This window comes from Pelodiscus sinensis, chromosome 5 (assembly GCF_052426305.1).
Source record: "Pelodiscus sinensis isolate ZL-2025 chromosome 5, ASM5242630v1, whole genome shotgun sequence".
NCBI classification, from domain to species: Eukaryota; Metazoa; Chordata; order Testudines; family Trionychidae; genus Pelodiscus; species Pelodiscus sinensis.
In genome coordinates, this window is record NC_143056.1 from 90155009 (window position 1) to 90178199 (window position 23191).

Here is a 23191-nt window from a genome sequence, read left to right on the forward strand (position 1 = left end):
TTGTGTCCAGATTACACAACACAGCATAAATAGTAAATCCATGTAGGTTTGATCAAAATAAGTGCTGACCACTTAGCACTCAACTCTCACTGAAATCGATGGGTGTGGAAAGTGCACAGCATGTCATAAGAAGAGCTCAGCACCTCAGATGACCAAACTACATATGGAGGTCCTTCAACATTTAAAACATGTAAATGGAAGAAAGGAATAAAAGTGACATTTTTATCAATTAAGCCTTCTATTTTACTCCTACTCATAATTGCATACACTCCTGTTCGTGTCTCTGTGCATTTAAAACGTAACAATTGCATCAGTCATTTACTGCTTACAGTACAATTTATATTAGACATACTATTCCATGCATGTAGTTCTGCATTACATTCCCAGTCCAACATAGAAACAATAAACAAACAATCACTAAAACAGATTGTTCTCTGCACATCTATTCACATGTAAGGATTGCATACAGGAGACGTGATTTATGAAGATCATTTGACTATCACACCAAGTCATGCTGCTGGGGCAGACAATGGAATATCATGGTCAAATAAAAATGAAGAGCTAAAACAGAATGGCAAACATCTCAGGCCAACAGCGACTGGCAGCCTCATTTGGCAGGATGATCACACTTAATTCATCAACTAGATAGATGATAAAAACAGCAAGGAGAAAAGGAAACTGTTTAAGGAGGTTAAGGACTCTAATAACCAGGACTCAGAGTAACTGGCTTACACTAAACTAAGAAAAAATTGTGCTATCTTCCTACTGCATCAGACTAGGGGGGACCTAGTCAACTGTGCAAGAGTCTTGCTGTGGAAGACTGGGGAAAAAAACTTAGAAAAAAGGGGATAATCCTGGGATTCCAAAGGGACAGAGTAGACGACCTAATACGCTCTCTGCCCCTCCCTCATTTCTGATACAATAAGTTTAACCAGCACTGGAAAGCACCACAAAGACGACATCCCATGAAAAAAGGGAGTATAGAAATGGGGCAGACAGTAGGTTTAGACTGTATAAAAATAAAAGAAAGCTTCTGATGCCACAGAGTGCACAATGAATTAATTAAAAGGTGGGCTAGTAGGAAACACACAGGTGATAGCATGTGAGGTGACCACACAGACACATAATGATTTTGTGAGTGACTTAAAGATCAACTTACATTTGTTCCACAAGTTCAACTACACAATGGGCGAGAAAATTCTTTGCTCCCAAAGCATGTTCTAGACAACATTGGAAAGTGGATGGTACAGACACATGCTATTGAGATCAAATGCCCCAAACTCCAGACAAATTCTGCTTCAGCTGCCAGCATTAGAGAGAAAACAGGAAAGAAAAAAAACTATTCAGGAAAGGGAATGACAATTGCAGAGCTACTTAAAATCCTTTGTTGACTAAATGGATCAGGGAAATTAGAAACAGAAGCAACCTACTATATCAAATAATCTGATCCTTGCCATTGTCACTGCAGGATGGATCCTGCCAGTGTATTTGGGGCTGATTTTATCTATTCTAGTTATAAAGCTCTCAAGTAAGGGACTTGACATGTGTTAAACATCCATCACAAATGTGTTAGGTGATTTAATGGTGACCTGATCTGAAAAGTCCAGTGAAATGCCTTGTTAGGAGTGATACTAAGGTATAAATGGGACACACAGTCACCACTTACCACATCTTTTAGGATTTATGTATGTATTATGAAAAAGTTATTTACCCAAGAGTTAGGTGGGTCACCAAAGCAAGTGGTACCATGTGAGACCTATAATTGTTAAAATGCATTTATTTAGGTAAGTGTGTGACCACTGAAAATTTCAGCGATTACACGCTTACATGCAAGGGGAAGTGGCTCCTGCCTGCCCTTCTCCCCACACTGCTTCCTTTGATACAGAGGAAGCCAGGGAAGGGGAGGGCAGTCTTCATGTAACTATGCATGTTAACCAATGAGCACATGCTCATATTAACCGTGTACACGTTTATTCTTTCACATCCCTAGTGTATCACAATAATTTGACGGGAAAAAGTACACGGGCTATGATAGTGACCAATAGAACGTATACTCAAGCTTCTATGGATTACGGTAAGAACTGAGAGGGGCCCAGCACCTTGCAGGATTGATCCCACCCAGCTCAAATGAAAGTGAAATGATCCCCAATGATTTTGGTGCCACATCCTATCCCACATCCACTCCCTTGAATTTAAACACAATTTATTATATCCGGGTACAGTTTATGAGGGGAAGCCTGAACATGATTGCTTGCTTTCCATCTACCCAAAATGGATAAATGACTACATGTTGCACTGGGGTTTCCACTAAAATTCTTGCAAAGATAAACAAACTCTGGCTCGGTGTGAACCAACAGCTTCTATCCACATTTACTACAGGAGAAGGGAAAACAAGGCTTGTCAGAATGCAACAGAAGAGCTCATTTTCAAAGCAAGATGATGATATTGTGTCTGAAGCAGAGCTTAATTATTCCAGATTGCAAAACAAAGGCACGATTGTTCCATCCAAAATTATACTGACCTTGATAATGTTATCAATATCATACAACCACAACATGGACACAGCCCTTAGCACTCACCAACAAAAGGAAATTGTCTGTATCACAATCTCCAGCTTTGACCTGAATTTAAATAAGTAGTTTTGAATAGGAATGTATCATTATGAACATTTAGTAAATACAACAATGTTGGCATCATATTTCAATAAAAATAGTGTTTCATCTTCCCTTATTACAAAAAGGCTGAGCATCTAGAGCACGAGTGCCTAATTCATTCAAGAATTTCAAGGCACTGATCTTGGCACGCACGGAAAGCCAGAATAGGCAGTTCCATTATTTATGGTGCAAAAGAGCAGCAAGCACAATGGTTATAAGTGTTTGCATTTTAAAGTGCACTGTCGTCTTAATACTCCCTTCCTTCTTAAAAAATTAAATAAAATTATAACTCCTTGCCCTGATATAATTAATAAAAGTAACAACTGCATATTCCTATCAAACAATTCTAAAAATCAAGTCAAATTAGAAGAATTTAAATATTTTTAAAAGGGGTTGATTATAAAAAAAAATCCCTGTACAAGTCCTCTGTATTGTAAGTGGTGTTCAAAAGTAAAATCGAAACGTCAACCAAAATGTTATATGCTTTGTTATAAATTTTCAGGTTAGTAGTACTTTACAGAAAATCCATTCCACTTCACTGCAGCATCAGCCCGCCAGCTGATAACCTTATTGCAAAAAATGGTATGAAAAAAATTAGTCCTCGCGTCTGTCTGTCATCTACACAGTTGCAGGTGTGGATGCTGGTGCAGCTTTTCCATCAGCTCTTCCTCTGTAGGTTCTTGCAAAACATCCCTACAAAGCAAAAAGCTTAAGTTGCTTAGGGCAGCAAAGGAAATTTTTCAATATTTTTTGCAACATAAGTACTGAGATATAATGTGCTTATTTCAAGACTGGAGCAAAGAATTGAAATTAAAACAGGCTGATGCTCCCTAATGATACATCTAGTTGTGAGTGATCCATCCTTCTACAGATGTGTCATAGAAAGCCAGCAACTGTTTTCCCATAAGGAGAAGGGAAGCAATTTCCTGCACACAGTGCAACATAACTGAGGTCAATAGATGAGTTTCCCTGAAAAAGCTTGTCAAATGAGAACATGCTCCCAGTCCCAACGCTGCCATTGCACATTACATTTGTATGACAACGTCTACTTATGCAACATGATCAACTCTCCACCCAGAGCTTAACATAAAGCCAAGAATCTGGATCATTTTATCCTTCCCAACTAGAATAGTTTTTCATTACTAGCACCTCTTCTCCCAACATCATAGGAGTGGAAGTTTCTTGGCAGGCATAAGTAAAGCATCTTCAGGACTGCTCCAGGTGAACAATTGAAAGATTTCCACTCTTACTTAACATGCTTGAAGCAAACCTCACATCTTGTTCCTGTCTGGGACAAGGTCTTTGAAAAAGGAGATTAGCAGCCTTAAAAATAGGTTCTCATTAGCCACATACTCCCAGTGTGACTCACCTGAACATTAATTCCACCGTGGTCTGGTATTCAATTTCTGAGAGAGACCGCCGATGGGAGTGACGGTCCCACTTGTGAATAAAGTTCTGCAATTGGAAGGAGAAAGGGAAATAAAAGGCTAGTTTCAGTATCTTTAGATATAAGGTTTAGGTTTTATATTTTCTGCATGGTTGAGATGTATAAATCTAAATAAAGTCCAGAACAGGAATGTTCTTAGAAACGAAGCCTTCAGTACGGTTCCTCTTTATGAATACAAACCAGACAGCAATGCATCCACATGCAGTTGCCTATGCATATCAATAAACCAAAATAATACTAATACACCAAATAATAAACCATAATAATAAACCAAAATACTACTTCTACACTTCACTGAATTAACATAACACTTCAACACATCCCTTCAAGGTAAATCACTGCTTATATTTCTGTGCCTCAGATAGGGATGAGTAACTTTGTTCATGGTCACACAGTGAGAGAATGGTGGAAGTAAAAATAGAGCAAAACAACTTCAGGACTCCTGCTTTCTATGCAATGTACAAATTGCATTTCCTGATTTTAATATCCACATTTTTTAAATGTTCACATTTCTAAAGTGCTCCTGCAAGCATTCACCAGTTGAGGTTCCCCCTCCCCCCCCCCCCTGCTTCCCCGCCCCTCAGCCATTTCTTTTACATACTCCAAGTTAAAATGTCACGGCTTTATCAAAGAAAGAATACATTTTCTTGCTTGTCTGCTTGCTTTGATTTATACAGTAAAACTACAGTGGTCCAGCATCCAATGGTCAAGCACTCCTGCACAATCTGGAACCCGGAAGTGCTCCGGGCAGCCGGACAATTGGAGCTGCTCTGCCCCCGGCTTCCCCGATTCAGCCGCTGCTGAAATTGACCGGGTTGGTCCCGTAGCATCGCCCCTTGGCGCTGTGGGACCAACCCGACAGCACCCCATCTACTCTGCCCCAGACTTCCCCAAGTCAGCCGCTGCTGAAACTGACCAGCGGCTGACTCCAGGAAGCCCAGGGCAGAGCACTCCAGCTGCTCTGCCCTGGGCTTCCTGGAGTCAGCTGCTGGTCAGTTTTAGCAGTGGCTGAGTTGGGGAAGTCTGGGGCAGAGCAGATGGGGTGCTTCCAGGTTGGTCCCGTAGCGCCAAGGGGTGCATCCCCCTCACTCCATCCCAGACCCCTCATAGCCCCCCCCCCCCCCCCCCCCCCCCCCCCCCCCCCCCCCCCCCCCCCCCCCCCCCCCCCCCCCCCCCCCCCCCTCCTGGGTCCTAAAGGTGCCAGATTATCGGAAGTTTACTGTACAATGGCAAGAGGTAGATGGACAATTCATGCAGGAACTAAGTTTCCTGCCACACAGACCCACATCCAAGCCACCATGCCAGATATAGGCAGCAAATCTGCAGAAAGAAGTCAATGGATCTCTCTGTACCTCTGGTCCCAAAATGTGGAAGATCTTCCACTAATAGAGAAAGTTTGGAACTGAAGTCAGTAGTCCAGAATCTATTTTGTAGTTATTGAGACTTTCAGAGAGGATGCAGAGACATGTGACTGGTGAAGCTGTAGGTTTGTCGTGGCAATGTTTTTATACACTAATTTCAGCACCATGTTTAAAACCTGTTTCATCATGACCATACTCTAAACACCAGTGGTTTTCAAACTATGGGTCGTGACCCAGCACTGGGTTGCATAATGTCAGACACTGGGTCACCTTGCTTGTAGGGTGATCCGATGACTAGTGTGGGGTGGTAGGCAGGCTTCCTGCCTGTCCTGGCACCATGCATTACGCTGCAAATCTGTAGGAGGCAGCAAGGAGGGAGACAGCTGGGACCGCAGGAGCCAATATGCATGGGTAAGCTGGCTTGAAAGCAAACAGTGTAACATACAATAACAAGGGAGCAGGAAAAATGCTGTCCAAATGATCCTGGGATAAATACCTTGCAATGAATGCTCTGGAGTCTTTAATGGCTACACAAAACTGGCAGGACCTTGGTATGTGTGGCCTCATCCAAAAAATGCATATTCCCTCTTAATACAGTTATTGTGTGCCAAAGGTGATCAGACATACACAAGAACATTTGGGATACTTCATGCTAATAGTAATATTCTCTTTTCATTTCCCATTAGAGGATATTGGATGGACAATGTTCTCTAAAGCTATTTTAATTATTATGTCCATAGACACTTACCACTAGATGTCCTCTTAAGCCTGGACAAGTTTAGAATTGAATCCATCACTAGATTCTCAATTTGGCATAAGGGCAAAACTCTACCTCCAATAGATCTGCATAAAAACACTCACACTTTTCAAGAACTGACAGCTAAAACGGATTCCCTTACCTCCAGAAGTAAGGCCACGAACAAATTGACCCAGATGACAGAGGAAATTAGCCACCAGGCCACAAAATAGATCTTTGACCACCTGAAGAAGGATATTAAAGACAAGAAAAATAAAAATACAAACAATAGTAGGAGACTGACAATTTCACCTTCTAATGAAAATTATTATCCACCACCTTCATCCCTTAGATAGAGCCAGGAATATGCATTGCTATGGACTTACATTTTTTTCTGTAAAAAGCTGCACTATTTTCATAAATAAAACCATAGTCTGAGAGAAACCATTTGTTAAGTTTGGATTGCAATCAGCAGAGGGATAAATGTACTATCCCTCCTCAGAATCCACCCCCAAACACTCCTCACACAAAAACACACTCATATCAGACCGGTGTCACAGTATGAATTCTGAAAAATATGGAGTAAAATATTGGCTCCACCAAAACTGCCAGGGTATAAAGTTCATTGTGCTTTAACCAACTAAGTTTAAGATACCAAAGGAAAAATTAACTTAAAGAAAATCAAGATTCTTAAACTTTATCAATGCCTACTTGATGCAAATAAAATATGCTAGACTGAAACCAGAGGAGACTGAATGCTTCCATTTATGCACAGAATGGATAAAAACAGTAGTACACGCTTCTCCACAATGATCTACTCACACACCTTTAAGTAGGCCTTGAATTCATACAATGTGTGGAAGCAAACTCATATGGAGTTCAATCTCCCTGGTCAATTCAATTCTGGGTTAAATCAACTGCTAGTAAAGATTCCAAATTATTGCTAAATATGACGCCCACTGGGTACTGGACTACTAGTTTACATACACACACAGTTGTCCATTAAGCAGCAAATTTTGGTTACTAATACTTCGGGGGATTTGAAGAGAAGCAGCTCCATAGTAGCAAGCAGACAATAGTTTCACTCCCAGATCATAAGATGTGTGGTTTCTTTAGGTACCAGCTTTATTACTTACGGACTTGAATATCTTGAAAATGCATCCAAGAAAACTTGCCAATTATTCACCACCATGACATCCCAGAGAGTCACTACTGCAGCCTAAGGAACAAGATGAAACAGAGGTTGAGTGCTCTATTGCACTATCAGTAGCTGTTGGAAAACACAGAACACAATCCACTAGCAACCAGACTCACAGCAAAGTCATCAAAGTTGTTTGGCCAATACTCCAACTGCTCGTAGGTCCCACACTGAAAGGTGCTGTTACCGGAAGTTGCATTGACAACACTACAGTGAAATTAGAGTGCAAAGTTATTATAGCATGCTATAGACACTTCCTTTGGTAGAATGCTTCTACTGAGTTGAGTACCTTCCACTGAGTATAGGCAGAAACGGAGCACTAGTTACAGAGAAAGCAGAAAAGGAGCCTGAAAATTTCCAAGAGGGGATGAGCATTCCTGGAGATGCAAAATAGTGGTTGGAAGTTGGAAAGATAGAATAATGGGGGGAGGGGAGGAGAGACACCTGAAAGATTTAAGAGATTAGTGATAGACTGGAGAAAAAGGAAGAGAAAGAGAAGGAAGAAAAACCAAAAGACTCAGAGTGCGAGTCCAAGAATCTTGTCCCAACACAAATTAAAGAGGTACTATAATCAGAAGAGGATACTGAGGATTGAGATACTTATCAAAGAGTCCAGAGAGATAAGAGCAGAGTTATACAGTGGATTTTCAAAAACCAAGAGAATTTTTCCAAATACCACACATTTAGAATAAAATCTTACCTAATATTTCCCATAGGAACAACAGCGCCTTTAAATAGCACTATTCCAGTTATAGCAAATGCATAGAAAACTACCTGGAAAGGAATACACATTAACATTAGTCACTAAAAGGCTCAAAAACTAAATCTGAGTACTGTAAGATAAGCTCCTCAGAGACTGTACAATGTTCAAAAGAAATAGAGTCAATCTAAAACTCGTGGGCTGCGTCTAGACTGGCAAGTTTTTCCACAAAAGCGGGTGCTTTTGCGGAAAAACTTGCCAGCTGTCTACACTGGCCGCTTGATTTTGCACAAAAGCACTGACTTTCTACTGTCTGAAATCAGTGCTTCTTGCACAAATGCTTTGACGTTCCCGTTCGGACAAAAGCCCTTTTCCGGAAATGTTTTTGCACAAGAGGGCCAGTATAGACAGCTAAAAACTGTTTTGTGCAAAAAAGCCCCAATGGCAAAAATGGCGATCGGGGCTTTCTTGCGCAAAACTGCGTCTAGATTGGCATGGACGCTTTTCCGCAAAAAGTGCTTTTGCGGAAAAGCGTCCGTGCCAATCTAGACGCTCTTTTCTGCAAATGCTTTTAACTGAAAGGTTTTTCCGTTAAAAGCATTTGCAGAAAATCATGCCAGTCTAGACGTAGCCATGGTATAACAGAGGTAAGGAAATCTGTTTAAAACAAAGCAATGAGTTATTAGAGGTGTAAGAATTTTTAAAGCCCACTCATTTTTTTGATCTACGCTGTATGCTTTCTTTTCTGTAGTCCATTCAGCTAGGAACTGTTAAAAAAACCTGATGAAGTCACTTTTCTTCATAAGAAGTTTCATTTTTTGGTTCTCAGAGCTGTGATAGCTGAACTACAAACACCACAGAGGAGTGACTGTTAAAAAAATCTTTCTATTGGGATTTTTAAAAAGTTATGGGAAGATTGCTGTTGGACTCTGGGCAATTTCCTAAAAGCAAGCTTCTACCAAACATAAACTCTGACCAAATTTAAATCAGCTATTTCAATTTAACCAGAAACATTTGTAATAGCACAGATGCAATCATGATAAAGTTAAATTTTCAAAAGTGCTTCAGTGCTTTCAAAGCATTTTCCCAATTTTGAAAAAGGACCAACTCCCATTGATTATCAATGAGCAGGGGAGCAGACAGCCTCAACAGGCTCGTGGGCGGGTGGGGGTGCAGCTCCACACCATGAAAAGGGAAGGACTTCAGATGGAAGGAACAAAGCCAGGGCAGGCAGCCCATAGCACCACCTAGACCACCCCACCTCCCCCCGCCTTTAGAGCTGTTTGGAGCGTACAATGTGGTGCTCCAGTGGGGATTTAAAGGGCTTGGGTTTCCGGGAACCACTGCTACTACAGTGGCATTGCTGGGAGACCTGGGGCAGGGGCCTGTTAAGTCCAAAAACAAGACTTACATTTTGAAATCAACTCATGCACTTTTGAAAATTTTAATCACATATCAGGGCTTGCCCTAGAATAACCTTCAAAGAGTTGTCAATGCTTCACAAGTCTTACTGAAGAAAGTATCATTTCCTCCTAGGCTGGCCTGAAATAACATGAGCTTTCTAGAAAAAATGCCAGGATAATTCCAGGTCTCATGTTTCTATATTGTTATTCTAAAAGTCCCAGGAAGGAAAAGGGGATTATACTGAGCTACACACAAGAGGATTTTATGTTGACTACAATTGACTGATATAGCTCCACAATCTGCCAGTAGGTGGGGCAACTGGGTTAGTAATGATAAACCTGTTTTATTCCTTGTAACACCAACTATAAAATTAAGGCGAGCATACACATTCAACAGTTAAAAGAGAAGCTGGCCAATAGATAATTAACATTATAATATTCATAATATATGTTGCAGACTAACATTGGAATAAAATAATTCTCAGATCAACAATAAATATAATAAGGCTTTATCATTCAAGATCAAATGAACTTAAACTCCAACTTTAACAAAAATATTTGAAATTAGTGACAGTTGAGTGTGCTCAGCCTATTTCCAAAACCGGTCTCAGACTGTACCCACTTGCATGGTCTAGTACAGCCAGGGACGGCTGTTGGCAAGCCTGGTGCCTTCCTAAGTGGGCAGGGCTGTGGATAGTACAGACATGCCACAGAAGCTGCTTGGGCTGTGCACTGGCTCCTAGAAGCTGTGGCCTGACATACGGCTGCTTTCCTGGTAGAGCTCCGCTGCTCCGTGGATACCCACATTATAGCTGCAGATATAAATTTTGAATCTGCTCAGAGCTCCAGCTGTTTAGGGCTTTTTTTCCAACAGAGGAAAAATATATTTCCTTAACATTCTTAATGGGCATGGCTGAACTGTTTTAGCTGAAATTTAAAAGAGAGCCTGAGGCAAAAACACTGGACAGTAAATTTCAGCCTGAAGGCTTACAGACTGGTAAAAGTTATAAGCAACTGAAAACATGGTCTTATAATGGAAAGTTGCTACTAGCTCCACATATAATAATAAATGAGGGTGTTGATCACTTAGGAAGGATTGAACTGTTAGGGGGCAAGAAAAAAAACAGCTACTGTGCTGTTTGATGGACAAAAGACATATAGCTTCTGCCTTTGTTAGTGGAAACAGTGTATGTACTATTCCCTGGCTTTCTCTATTGAAAGTGTACCCTTTATTATAGCATAATATAGAAAGAGTGGTAATCTCGGGAAGAGGGATAGCTCAGTGGTTTGAGCATTGGCCTACTAAACCAGGGTTAGGAGTTCAATCCTTGAGGAGGCCACTTAGGGATTTGGGGCAAAAATTGTCAGGGATGGTACTTAGTCCTGCTGTGAAGGCAGGGGATTGTACTCTATGACCTTTCAAGGTCCCTTCCAGTTCTAGGAGATAGGCAATCTCCATTAATTTAATTGAATGGTAACTCACCACCAACACCCCTGCAAAGGCTCGTAAGTTTTTCACCAGATCCAGCAGTGTACTAGCAACCAAGGCCATGAACTAAAACAAAACACAGAATTCTTAACAATATTTTATGATACAGTTTTAAGCCCTGCTAATATATTGTAACAAAAATGATACAAAATGATGGCAGGCTGGGAAAATAAAGCACAGTTTAATACTTTGCACTTCTAGTACAGTGTCTAGTGTGGCAAGGTCCTGACTCATGCCTGGGCTCCTACCTGCTACAATAATACAAGTAATAGCAGAGATTTACACCGATGGATTTCCACATACTGAGTACAGTTAACGAACAAAGCTATACATCCTTGGGAAGTGAATGCCAGGGCTGGCCTTACCATGAGGTGAACTGTGGCGGCCACTAGAACCCAGAGAATTGAGACCTTTCAAAGTTTTGGCCCAAACAAAGGGGGCATGGGGGCGTCATTTGAGCTCCCCTCCACTTAAAGTTTTCAAGCTCCCAGCCTTCATCTCTCTTGAGCAGATTCGCTTTTTTCTTTCTCCCTGCTGAATGGGAGCTTCAAGGCTGCACAGCTCCTTGGGTAACACTGAAATATCCTCAGCAAATCCAGTATCTGCACTTTGCTTTCTTTCTGAAGAGCACTGCTACTTGTATGTCTGCACATGGCTCATTCTAAGTAAACACATTTATTCTTAAGGTAAAAGGATTACAGAGAAAACATATCAATGAAAGAACTTCACGCATGCTAAAAAGCTTATCCTCGGTCACTCCCAGCCCCAGCCAAAGGCTCTGGTAGGTTTACTTCAGTCTTCAAAACCCACAGTAGGTTTTTCCCTCCATGGTTACAAGTTAAGATCTCTTTTCTATCCAGAACAAGAATGCAGACTGGGCAGAAATGGCTTAGACCTTTTACCCTGGCCTTCAATAACAGATAAATCAGCAGACAAACATTAAGTCAGGGCAAAACTGTAAAAGACCAGGGTTTTACATAACCAGAGTTAGGGAACTTGAGTAATCCTCTCCTCCTGAATCTCTAAGAAATCCACTTAACTCTGATTGTCCCAAAATTGCACACTTGTCTGGCACATTTTCAATACAGACTTTTTAAGTCCCAGGAGTTGCTCTTCTTCAGCTAAGAGTACCTTTCCCAGATCACTCCCATGTGGCTTAGATATTTGTCTCTCTTACCAACAGAAGGTGGGCCAATAAAAGATATTACCTCACCCCATCTGGTTTCTCTAATATTCTGAGATATTAGACACAGCCACAGTTTCACTGCAAGCTTGAAACAAGTCATATTTTTTCACTTTTAATGGGAAAATTCCCATATACAGAATCAGTTCTTCAAATATGGGGTGAAACTGGGCTTGTGTTGTAAGCAGGTTGGTCTTCATAAGAGAATGTAGGAAGTCATTTCAGCCACAAAGAAAAGTGCCCGGGCATTTCACCTTTGTGAATCTGGGTTCAAACTCTGACCTAGATTGCAAGTGAAAATGAAGCCATTGTCTCATCCTCAGTAGTTATTTACACAAATGACAAAAACCCCATTCGATGCCCTCCAAACACAGGACTTGTTCTAGAAATTGGGTGGGAAAGCTTGCACAGCACCTGGCAACAATTGTAAGTTCCTCACTCAGCTGCTCAAGAGGGAGAGCATTAGACTAAAGGTCAGCTACAGGGCAAGCGTACACTGCAGCGGGAATTTCCAGCTTGAGCAGACAGACATGTGCTAGCTGTCATCAAACTAGCGTCCTACCAACAGCAGTGTGGCCTCAGCAACTTGGGTGGCAGCTTTGGCCAGCTGCCAGAGAACATCCCTAGGCTGTTGCACAGGATGTGCTTGGGTGGCTAGCCCATGCTGCTGCAGCTACACTTGGGCCCATATTAACCAATATGCAACTTGGTACTTTTGCACCAATCCCTATTTTGGGCAGGGCATGACCATTGGCATAAAGAGATGGGCAACTGGTAGCTGCAGGGCCACATCTGAACCACCAGGTCATTTTATATGGTCTGCCATCCCCTCAATCAAAGCTAGTATATGTACACCTATGCATGCTGGAATTACAGCTCACATCCGTATCCAGGCGTATCCAAAGACTTCCCAGAGTTTTGAAGAGTTTCCGCCACAGATGGGCATGTTGTTGCAAGCATGAATGCACTCATTTCTCTCACAGCAGTGCTGTTCCAAGAGTTCTGGGAACACAATGGCTATGTCAAGACAACAGAGTTTTTCAAAACTCCACCGCATCCAGGAAATGCATCTGCTCTTCTGATATTTTTGCGGAACAGCAGATGCACTCTTTCAGAAGCCCTGTCTTCCTCGTTTCATGAGAAAGAGGGGCTCTACAAAAAGAGGAGGTTTTTCCAAAATTTGGCACAGTGTAGACGGGCCAAATTTTGGAAAAGCCTCTTCCAAAAAAATAATCGGAAAAAGGTACATAAATTGTGGCGCGCAATTTGCATACCTTTTTCTGACAAAAATTGGCAGTCTAGATATAGTCAATGAAAGCTTCATGCATGCTACTGAATGTACAGCCTCCATGTTTTAAAACAGTGAAGTCAGTTCCAATAGCATCAGCAACTTTCCCTGCTGCTTGACCACAGAAAACTAGATGCACGAAGAAAGCAATGACAAGAAAGAGAGCTGCAGTTTAATGGCCTGGAAAAAGGACTAGGAGCCAGGAGTTTCCAAGCTGTAAACCCAACTCAGGTGCTCTTCAATGCAATCCATCTGAAGATGAAAAGGGTTATTGTTCTGAGAAGATTCTAGGAAGTTTTTAATCATTTGCCTAGTTGAGAATTGAGGAAGTAAGTAAAAGCAAGGCACACTTACCTTCATATTAGGGATAATCCGCAGAAATCTAAATACAATTAGCATATTCACCAGGCGCACCATATCCCACAGAGACAGCAACCCCATCATTTCAGGTCTCCTAGGAAAGACACATGAATAACGCAATAAATTAAAGAAATAGTTAATGACACAAAAAACCAAAAGAGAAGCGACTGCTATTAATTTTGTATTTGTTCTTCACAAATTTTGTTCAGCATCTATGGGTAAATCATTTGTAGAAAAAGGAAGGTCTATTTCATCATGTAGGCTCAGCCGCAGGAAATGCTAATGACTGACAAGAAAGGAGAAACTCATAACTGCCATCACATAAGCTACAGTTTTAAATGTGGATAGGACATACAGGCATCTCCAGCTGAAGTCTGAACTGAAATGCCTGGTCAACTGCTCTTGCTTCTAATAGACTGCCCCTCTCCTGTCTCTTCCAAGGAGACTGAATCCTCAGAAGGGAAGTTTGAATCCTCTGAAAGTTGGATGTAAGTCCTTGTGGAAATTTAAACCTGTGTAGGTGTAGGCTGCATCCATGATGGGCCAGGCTACTACTAATTCATAAGGAGACAAGTTCGGAGTCACAGCGGTGCATTTCATTACTGAAAGGCTGGCAGAATGCCCTACCCGTTTAGATCCCTTTTTTAAAGTCCATTTAAAAATGTGTGGAGATATACAAGATTTGATGTGATATATTAATTGAAATATTCCAAGAAAAAAGAAAAGTATTGCTCACACACAAACACTTTTCTACTTTTTTCATTGATCATAAGTATTTCTTTTTATTTTCCCAAGTGGAAACTGATTTTCACAGTAAATGAATTAGCAATGAAAAATACGAAGAGTGTTTAAGTGCAGTTAAAGAAGGGATGCACATTACTGGCTACTATTACATTAGCAAAATTGATTTTGCTGCACTCAGGCATCAAACTGCACACTAAATTCAGACAAATCTCGTATGTTCAGCCATGCCGTACAGCTTAACTGAAACAGCATTCTGTACATTACAGGACTGCATCTGAAAACTCAGTGCTAATAATAGTCGTCTTTTTCACTGGAACATTGTGAGTTTCTCTTGCTAAGAGGGAAAAGTCTTTTGGAAAACGGGAAACTCCCCAACAAATAAGTGAAAATTCCAAAGCCATGATTCAGGGGTGCCAGAATACTCAATCCAAATATTAGAGCAAGAACTAAGAAATCACAACACAGGAGACATACTCTGGAAACCTTTTAATAAATACACTACCACTTATGATATGTTTATACTGTGATAAAACCCCACAGCACCAAGGGTATGTCTAGACTACATACCTCTGGCGACAGAGGCATGTAGATTAGGCTACCCGGCATAGGGAAATGAAGCAGCTATGCTTCATTTACATTTAAATGGCTGCCGCGCTGTGCCGATCATCTGTTTGTCGGCTCAGCGAGCTAGTCTGGACGGTCCGCAGTCGACATCAAAGGCATTTGTCAACCTCCCCAGTAAACCTCACCCCACGAGGCATACCGGAGAGGTCAACAAACGCCTTTGATGTCGACCATAGAGCGTCCAGACTAGCGCGCTGAGCCGACAAACAGCTGATCGGCTCAGCGCGGCAGCCATTTAATCTCTGCTTCATTTAAATTTATTTAAATCCCCGCTTCATTTCCCTATGCCGGGTAGCCTAATCTACATGCCTCTGTCGCCAGAGGCATGGAGTCTAGACATACCCCAAGTGTGCATCAGGCTGAGGGGGGCTACAAAATTGCAGTGTAGATGTTCAGACTCGGGCCGGAGCCTGGGTTCTAAGACCTCCACAAGTGGGGAGGGTCCCAAAGCCCAGGCTCCAACCCGAGACTGAACATTTGCACTGCAATTTTATATCCTCTTAGCCCTAATCAGCTGACTTGGGCCAGACATGTTCATGCCGTGGGTCTTTTATTGCAATGTAGATATATTCAACAGAGCCAACAATCGGCTAATACATTGTAACTGGCATCACAAGATTCATTCTGATCTCCCTGAACGGTAAGCAGTTTGGGGCAGGGACATTCTTTTCACTTTCTAAGTGTGTTAGTGCCTTTCACAATAGAGTGCAAGATCCCCCACTGGTACCTGTGGATGCTACTGCAATACAAATAGGATATCAAATAATAAAGATGTGCATTCACAAATCAAAGGGCAAAGTTAAGCCCAAATTTGTCAGAGGCATTTATGTGGAAAACTAATTAAATTCAGAGACGCCACTGTAAACAGCTTGTTCATAGCCATTAACAGCCTTCTGACAGAGCCTATTCAACCCCAATATGTTATTCGAAATGCATTCCGTATGAAACAGTTTCATAGAATCATAGAATACTAGGACTGGAAGGGACCTCGAAAGGTCATCGAGTCCAGGCCCCTGCCTTCATGGCAGGACCCAGTACTGTCTAGACCATCCCTGATAGACATTTATCTAACCTACTCTTAAATATTTCCACAGATGGAGATTCCACAACCTCCCTGGGCAATTTATTCCAGTGTTTAACCACTCTAACAGTTAGGAAGTTTTTCCTAACGTCCAACCTAAGCCTCCCTTACTGCAGTTTAAGCCCATTGCTTCTTGTTTTATCCTCAGTTTCTTTAGTTATGACAGCTAACTACCGGGTATCTTGTGCCACTCAAAGATGGGTGTATAAAATAAGACTCCGAACATACTGACCTTAAAGTGGGATATAATTCAGAAGAAAATGGCTTTAAAAAAATTGGCTCTTCAGCTCAGAGAAACAAAATTACATGCCAGAGCCCATTACGAAGGACTCTCACAATACGATGGAGGACATACTCTTTTTCCAAAAGCAAATGGAAGTAGATCCCTTGTCTGACTGTTTAAAGCAGGAATCATCTGTTTTCCTATCTATGTGGAGAGCTGCTGCAGCATGTCACTTTAAAAATTTTATCTATGATTCTTTTTGTTCTACTTCAAGGAAAAGAGCCACTGAAAGGTCAATTTCTGAGCTATGAGAAGCAAAGAGCAGTAATTAAACTACTGGTTGGTTACTGTGTGCATATATCTGAAAATTCTTTTACCCCAATAGAGAGCTATGGGAGAAATTCTGTATCTACATCAACTTATTTCTACAGCAAAACTCAAACTTAAAGCTACAGTGAAAATTGTTGTATGAGTCTATACAGCTAGGTTTAACTGTACAGAACAAGGTTAGCATGAGCTAATATGTACATTACATTAAATTTAATTTCATACACTTTTAGAAAAGCACTAAAAAGGGACACAAGCTATTTCTCCAAGTCTGTTTTGCTTTCATTCTAAGACAGACCCCCCAAGGTACACGTCTTCTCTCAGAACAGCAGACAAAATATTCTGTCAGATATCTAACAGCAGTATTTTCCCAGTTCTCTGTATTGCCTGACCTCTAGTGACTGCAGAGGTGAATTATTGACATTGCTTTTAACAGGTGTGGCAAGTTGTAGTAGGCAGTTGTTTTTAATAGGTTTGGCAGCAAGCATATATAGACAAACACCTAATGGGCATCATGTTTGAAAAATAAGAACAATTGCTATTTTATAAACAGTTGTCCCTGGTTGTTGAACCAATGAAAATACATGTGAGTCACTATATTATTGCCATGTAAATTTTTAGCCAGGGTCTTTTAAGTCCCAACATTAGTTGTTTCCTTATGCTACAATTTTTAGAGGAGCTATAAATGCTTACGAAAATACATACCAGCCTGGATGAGGAAATCCATACACCGCAAATGTTGAGATCTCCAAAACCTTTTATTACAAAAGAAGAGAGGCAAAACTGCAGCAACTCTAATGTCAGTTTGGTGAATTAAAATCAAGAATTTGATTTCAAACTTCTTCCAAATGGACAGTGACAAGAGTTCTAGTTAGTAATTTGACCCATTGTAAAGCTAGGTAATTGTCACTTTCTGCTATCGGATTGCAAAATTACTCCTGCTTCCCTACCCAAATCCAGTGGTGGGAAGTAACACCTTACTACTTCTACAGAAATAAGTTAGAGTGCATGCAGGCTTTTATTTAGGTTTAGGACCTAGTAGCAGGCAAGTGAGTAGTTTCAGAACTCCCAATAATTTCAGAGAAACTAATTCTATGGAATCCAAATTGAAAATGGCAACTTATAGAATTTAGAATAAATTAGAATTTTTCTTGTAAAGTTACAAGAATATCATGAGTGAAACAACTTTAAAATATAAACAAAATGAAAGCTTGTATTGCTGTTCTATGAAAGCATTTTTACAGGGTATTGAGAATTGGAGGTTTTCACAGAAGCCTAAGGAAAGTGCCCACATTCTACTGCATTTAAATTGGATTTAAGCCCTAACTCCCTACATCTTCCCAGTCTGAGTGATTACAAAAAGCAATGTTCTCCATTCAAATCCAGCATGTATGGATAATTATTTTCCCTCCCTCACATTAAACTGGAAAAGGCTTCTTGGTTTAAACCCAGAAACTTTTCTCTTGGGCGAAAACTAAACAAACATACTTTGCTAGTTGGGAAAAAAGGAGAAAAAGCAACTGGTGGCTCTTAAGTGGGCACAGAATATTGAATTTAGACCTGGTCTAAGGAAGTATTAATACATTACACCAGGCTTGAAACTGGTCTCAGATGACCAGCGAATTCTCTTATTTCATCAAATAACTACATTAATTATTAGTCTGCTACTCCTGGCCCAAATATTAGGGTTATTGCCGATTATGTAAAATGCAATACCTCCTCTTATTGTAATTGTTGTTTGAGAGACTTGAGCTCTTCCGATTTAACACAGAGGCAGTGTGTGGAGAAGCTTATCCCTCCAAACATCTATCTCCAAAATGAGGGGTAAAACATATCTACTGATATTCAAAGATCAAGACTAAATTTAATTTCAATATATATTGATCAGTTTCTTACATGTGCCAAATCATTATCTTATTGACTCAACCAAATAATTCTGATTTTAGATCTGGGTTATCCTAGAAACTCACTTTCACGAACACAGTGGAAGTTATCCATTGACTTACCAAAAGAATTACAGTCAAAAGTCCATCAAATCTATTGCTTGGGTATGATAAGTATCTTTTAAATCCCATTGCCAATATTTTCAGCAGCATTTCCAGCAGATAGTACAGGATAAAAAAACAATTTATAGCCTTGAAGGTGTAAAATAAAAAACATCATTAGCATGAAGCTTTGAGGACCAACAGCAACCACATAGGACACTTGATATTTCTTACCCCCAAGAAGTAGTCATCTCGTTCAGAAGGCTGCTTATCTGCATCCATTACCAAAACCACCTGGAAACAAAAAAACCTCTGGTCAATCACCAGTTGGCTGATGAACACTAGAGCACACATCAAATCAAAGTGCCACATCAGATCAAGACTGTCTCCTGATATAGTAGGGCAAGTTAAACACCTGAAAAAACAGAATTGCTTTTTCACCTCTCTGACCCTCAGTTTCTCCATCTGTAAAATGGGAACAATGGCATTGTTCTCCTTTGCAAAGCACTTTGAGATCTACTAATTAGAAATACTATGCAAGAGCTAGTTACAGTAAAACTCCAGTAGTCCGGCATCCAATTGTCCGGCACTCCTGATAGTCTGGCATAGTGCACGGGTGGCCAACCCGATGCACCTGATGGAAAAAAATTGCGGCTCCTGACGGAACCAGGATGGAACCTGGAACCGCTCAGGTCAGCCGCTCTCGGGGCTGGACCGCTGTGAGCCGCATGCGCACTCACAGCCTGCACCATTCTGTTCATGGCCCCCAGTGCACTGCGTCATACCCTGCACATGCACACAGCATCCCAGCCTGCACGTGCTAGCAGCCAGCTGCTGAGAGCAGCCAGCTGCTCCGGGAACCAGACATAAGGTTGGGGGGGAGAGATGTCTGGCTCTGGAGAAAAGGAGGGATATCGGGGGGAGGGAGGGGACGTGGTGCGCATGACATCCCAGATACAGCGCAGCGGCTCTGACTCTGGGACCCAAGCATAAGGTTGGGGCGGGGGGGATTGGGTTACAGCAGGAAGGAGAGGTGTTTGGCTCTGGAGGAGGGGATGATAGAGGAGGGAGATTGGGTTGTGCACGGTATCCTGGCCAGCTCATGCTCAAGAACGGCCACTCAGTGCTCGTGCCCCAGTGCCTGGAGGGAGACACGTGGCTGTAGCAGTGGCTCCAGGACCCGAGAATTAGATTAGAGTAGGGGGAGGGGGATTGGACTGGGAGTATGCCCCCTTATAGTACCTCCTGATAGTCCGGCATATCCAATAATCCGGCACCACCTACGTCCCAAAGATGCCGGATTATCGGAAATCTGCTGTATGCTGCAGAGAAATTATTCTTTTCCAGAGAAATTATGCCTTAGTTTTAAATATTAAATTTAATTTAATAAATATTAAATATAATATGCAGGATTAAACAATGCTTAATAGAGACCTCTATACAAGGTGGTGGTAAGAATGCAGAATAATATTCAAAACAATCCTATTTTGATTCTGATGCAAAAATCAATACTTACACAGATAGAAACAATGTTTGCTAGTGCTACAAAGTTTCCTAAGTAGCCAAAGAAGCGATGGCCCACAGCAAATTGCACTTTCTGCAGAAAAAGAGACTGGTACTCTGGTTTGGGAGGGTGCTGAAAAGAAAAGAACAGTCATTTTTGAGATTCAGGGTCTAAATTCTTTGTTAGGAGTGGGCAAGTACACAAGATGAAAGGAGAAATTAAACCCCAATATAAGCAGGGAGCAACACTCAAAATTCCAGAGACATTGGATAAATTGATGGTAGGACTGAATTTATTCCTAAAACCTAGTTTACACATACAATTGCTTCATCTTAACTAAAGGTGTGATTTTTAAACCAATTCAGGGATATTGGTGCCAAAAACTATGTAAAAACTATTATTTTGGCCTAAGACAAATTTATTTTGATTTAGTTTATTCAGATTAGGAATTAGTTTAACCTAAACCAAAGCATGCCCCCTTAAACCGAAATAAAAATATCCAGGCAAGGGTTTGTACCAATTTATAATCAGTTTTTAAAACCAGTTTTAGTTAAAATCAATGCAACTAAAATCAATGCAACTTAAAGCTCTTTTAAGACTTTATGTTTCACTGGTGGCAAAGAAGCAAAACTTCGACGTCATTCAAAGACTGAGAGGCTTTGACATTGTCTGCCAAAAAATAAACATATGGGGAACATGAATTACCTCAAAATGGGACTCTCTCATGGTGGAAAATATTTTAAAAATACCTCACACATTTCATTAGAACCCTATTTACCATGGTGTTTTGGTTTTTGTTTGTTTCCTCTACATATTTCTAATGATCAAAAATGGTTTTTAAGCAAGCAAGCACTGAATACTTATCCTCTCTTTAATCCTCCATGGAAACAATAATTATAAATTTGCAGTATTGTTCCTTTCCAGTGTATTTTTGGTCTAGAGACCAACTGATGATATTCTACTCCGCAAGCAACATAAATTATCAATTTTCTTTTTTAAATGTGAAATGGATTAATTCTTCTAGCACAGTCGAGTCACTTAAACATAAAGTTTACATATAGTAGTTTCAGTTTTCACACTTATGAGAATAGCTAACTTACAAATGAACTTTTGGGGAATGTAGTCTCTCGCCAACTCATCTTTCATTTGCTTATTACTAATCATATCTTCTAATAAAGGAAAATTTACACACATTTTATCTAGTCAAAGCACTTAAGAATTCCCAAGATAAGAAGCATTACAAATATTTTTCTTTGAATATTTTTAGAAGGTATTTAATGTTTAAAGGCTCAATTAGGGATGTTAAATATTGGATAATTGAATAGTCGATTAACCTCATGAATTCTTATCGGTTAGTCGACTATTCTATAGTCCTCAGGGGTGGGGCCGGAAGCCAATGCGCTCTGGCCCCACTCCCAAGGTGCTCCCTGACACTCCACACTGCCGCCTCTGTATCAGAGGCAGCAGCGTGGGGTACCAGGAGGAAGCTGGTCCGCAAGGAGAGCCAATATAAAAAACAGCTCCCCTCGCAAGCCAGCTGCCTGTTGCCCTACGCTGCTGCCTCTGATACAGATGCAGCAGCACAGGGTGGCAGCAGCCCCTGTGCAGGGGAGGGGCTGAGCTCCCAGACCGGGCATGAGCTAGAACTGAACCAGGTTGCCTGCCCATCTGGCTCCTAATACACTTTAAATGCAGAGCCACAGTGGGGGTAGGCTCTGGACCCAGCCCAAGCCAGGACTGAGCTGGGCTGCTGGCCAGCCTCCTAAAAAATTTACTGGAAGGTGGGGGCGGGGGAGAATGTGTGTAGTCTATAGCATTAACCTAGAAGGTGTTGCTTATCAGTTAATCGATTACACTTACATCCCTAGGCTCGACCCTTTAAAAAAAAGGACATAAGACTAAAGAGCAATGGACCTTGTCAAGATTAAAACCATTTATGAATAATACAGTGAATATAACATGTAATCAATTAACCCTCATGACTCTATTGTCTGCTCAATATCATATCTTCACAGTCAAAGCCTGCTATTTACTGTTGTACCAAACTGCATGGTTTAAAAGTGCTATTTAAATAGTTCGCATGCACTTACCTGTTTAACAGGATCTTTTTCGAGTTCATCAAAGAGCTTCTGAAATGAGGCAGCTGACAGTATGCCACGAGGGCATGACCGAAGTGTCTTTACATATAAGAGAAACAGTAATCAACCTCTGCGTTTAATACATCTTTAGATGCCTAAAGACTATATCAGTACTCAGTGAGGAAGCAGGCTCCAGGAGATCCAGGGTCTAGTCCCGTTGTCCCCAACACGGTGCCCGCGGGCGCCATGGCGCCCGCGGGGGCATTTCAATGCGCCCGCCAGGTGCTTGGGGCTGGCCTGGCCCCGGGCACATGGCGCACAGGCGCTTGCGGGGGGAGCGCGCTTGGCGGGGGGAGCGCTGGGCGCGCGGCACTCGGCGGGGCAGGGTGGGGGCGGGCACCGTCCCGTTGTCCCCGGTCTCGGTGGAGGGGGGGGAGCGCTGGCCCCGGGCGCGCGGCCTTTGGAGGGGGCCCTGCCCCCGGGCGCGCGGCTATGGGGGGGCCCCGCCCCCAGGCGCGCGGCTATGGAGGGGCCCGGGGGGCCCGCCCCCGGCCATGCGGCAAGGGGGGGGGCCGCCCCCGGGCGCGCTAGTGTCCCTGCCCCTGGCGCCTGGCGGGCAAACGGCCATGCCCCTGGCGCCCGACAACCTCAAAAGTTGGGGACCACTGGTCTAGTCCTTACGTGGCCACTGACCTGCTGTGTGACCTTGGACAAGTCACTTCTTTCATTTCTCCTCCCACCAACAGGCTATGTCTACACACTACCACTTATGTGGAAAAAACTGATGTAATTCACAAGGGCATGAA

At 41.8% G+C, this 23191-nt stretch overlaps 1 protein-coding gene across 2 annotated transcripts in view; it reads right to left on the bottom strand.

Moving 5' to 3' along the window:
- Positions 1–219: 219 nt before the first annotated feature.
- TPCN2 (two pore segment channel 2) overlaps positions 220–23191 on the bottom strand; it is a 52543-nt gene continuing 29571 nt past the window's right edge. The window contains exons 13-25 of one of the 2 annotated variants that reach the window (XM_075927710.2): positions 22398–22484; positions 20320–20439; positions 19038–19097; positions 18825–18953; positions 17524–17573; positions 13814–13913; positions 10979–11054; positions 8097–8166; positions 7513–7603; positions 7335–7417; positions 6362–6443; positions 4024–4109; positions 220–3347 (exon numbers count right to left, since the gene is read on the bottom strand). In XM_075927710.2, the coding sequence (XP_075783825.2) occupies positions 3269–3347; positions 4024–4109; positions 6362–6443; positions 7335–7417; positions 7513–7603; positions 8097–8166; positions 10979–11054; positions 13814–13913; positions 17524–17573; positions 18825–18953; positions 19038–19097; positions 20320–20439; positions 22398–22484 (1113 nt within the window). In that variant the 3' untranslated portion in view covers positions 220–3268. Of the gene's footprint in view, positions 3348–4023; positions 4110–6361; positions 6444–7334; positions 7418–7512; positions 7604–8096; positions 8171–10978; positions 11055–13813; positions 13914–17523; positions 17574–18824; positions 18954–19037; positions 19098–20319; positions 20440–22397; positions 22485–23191 lie in introns of both variants that reach the window. The other variant, XM_075927709.2, reaches the window with a different exon arrangement.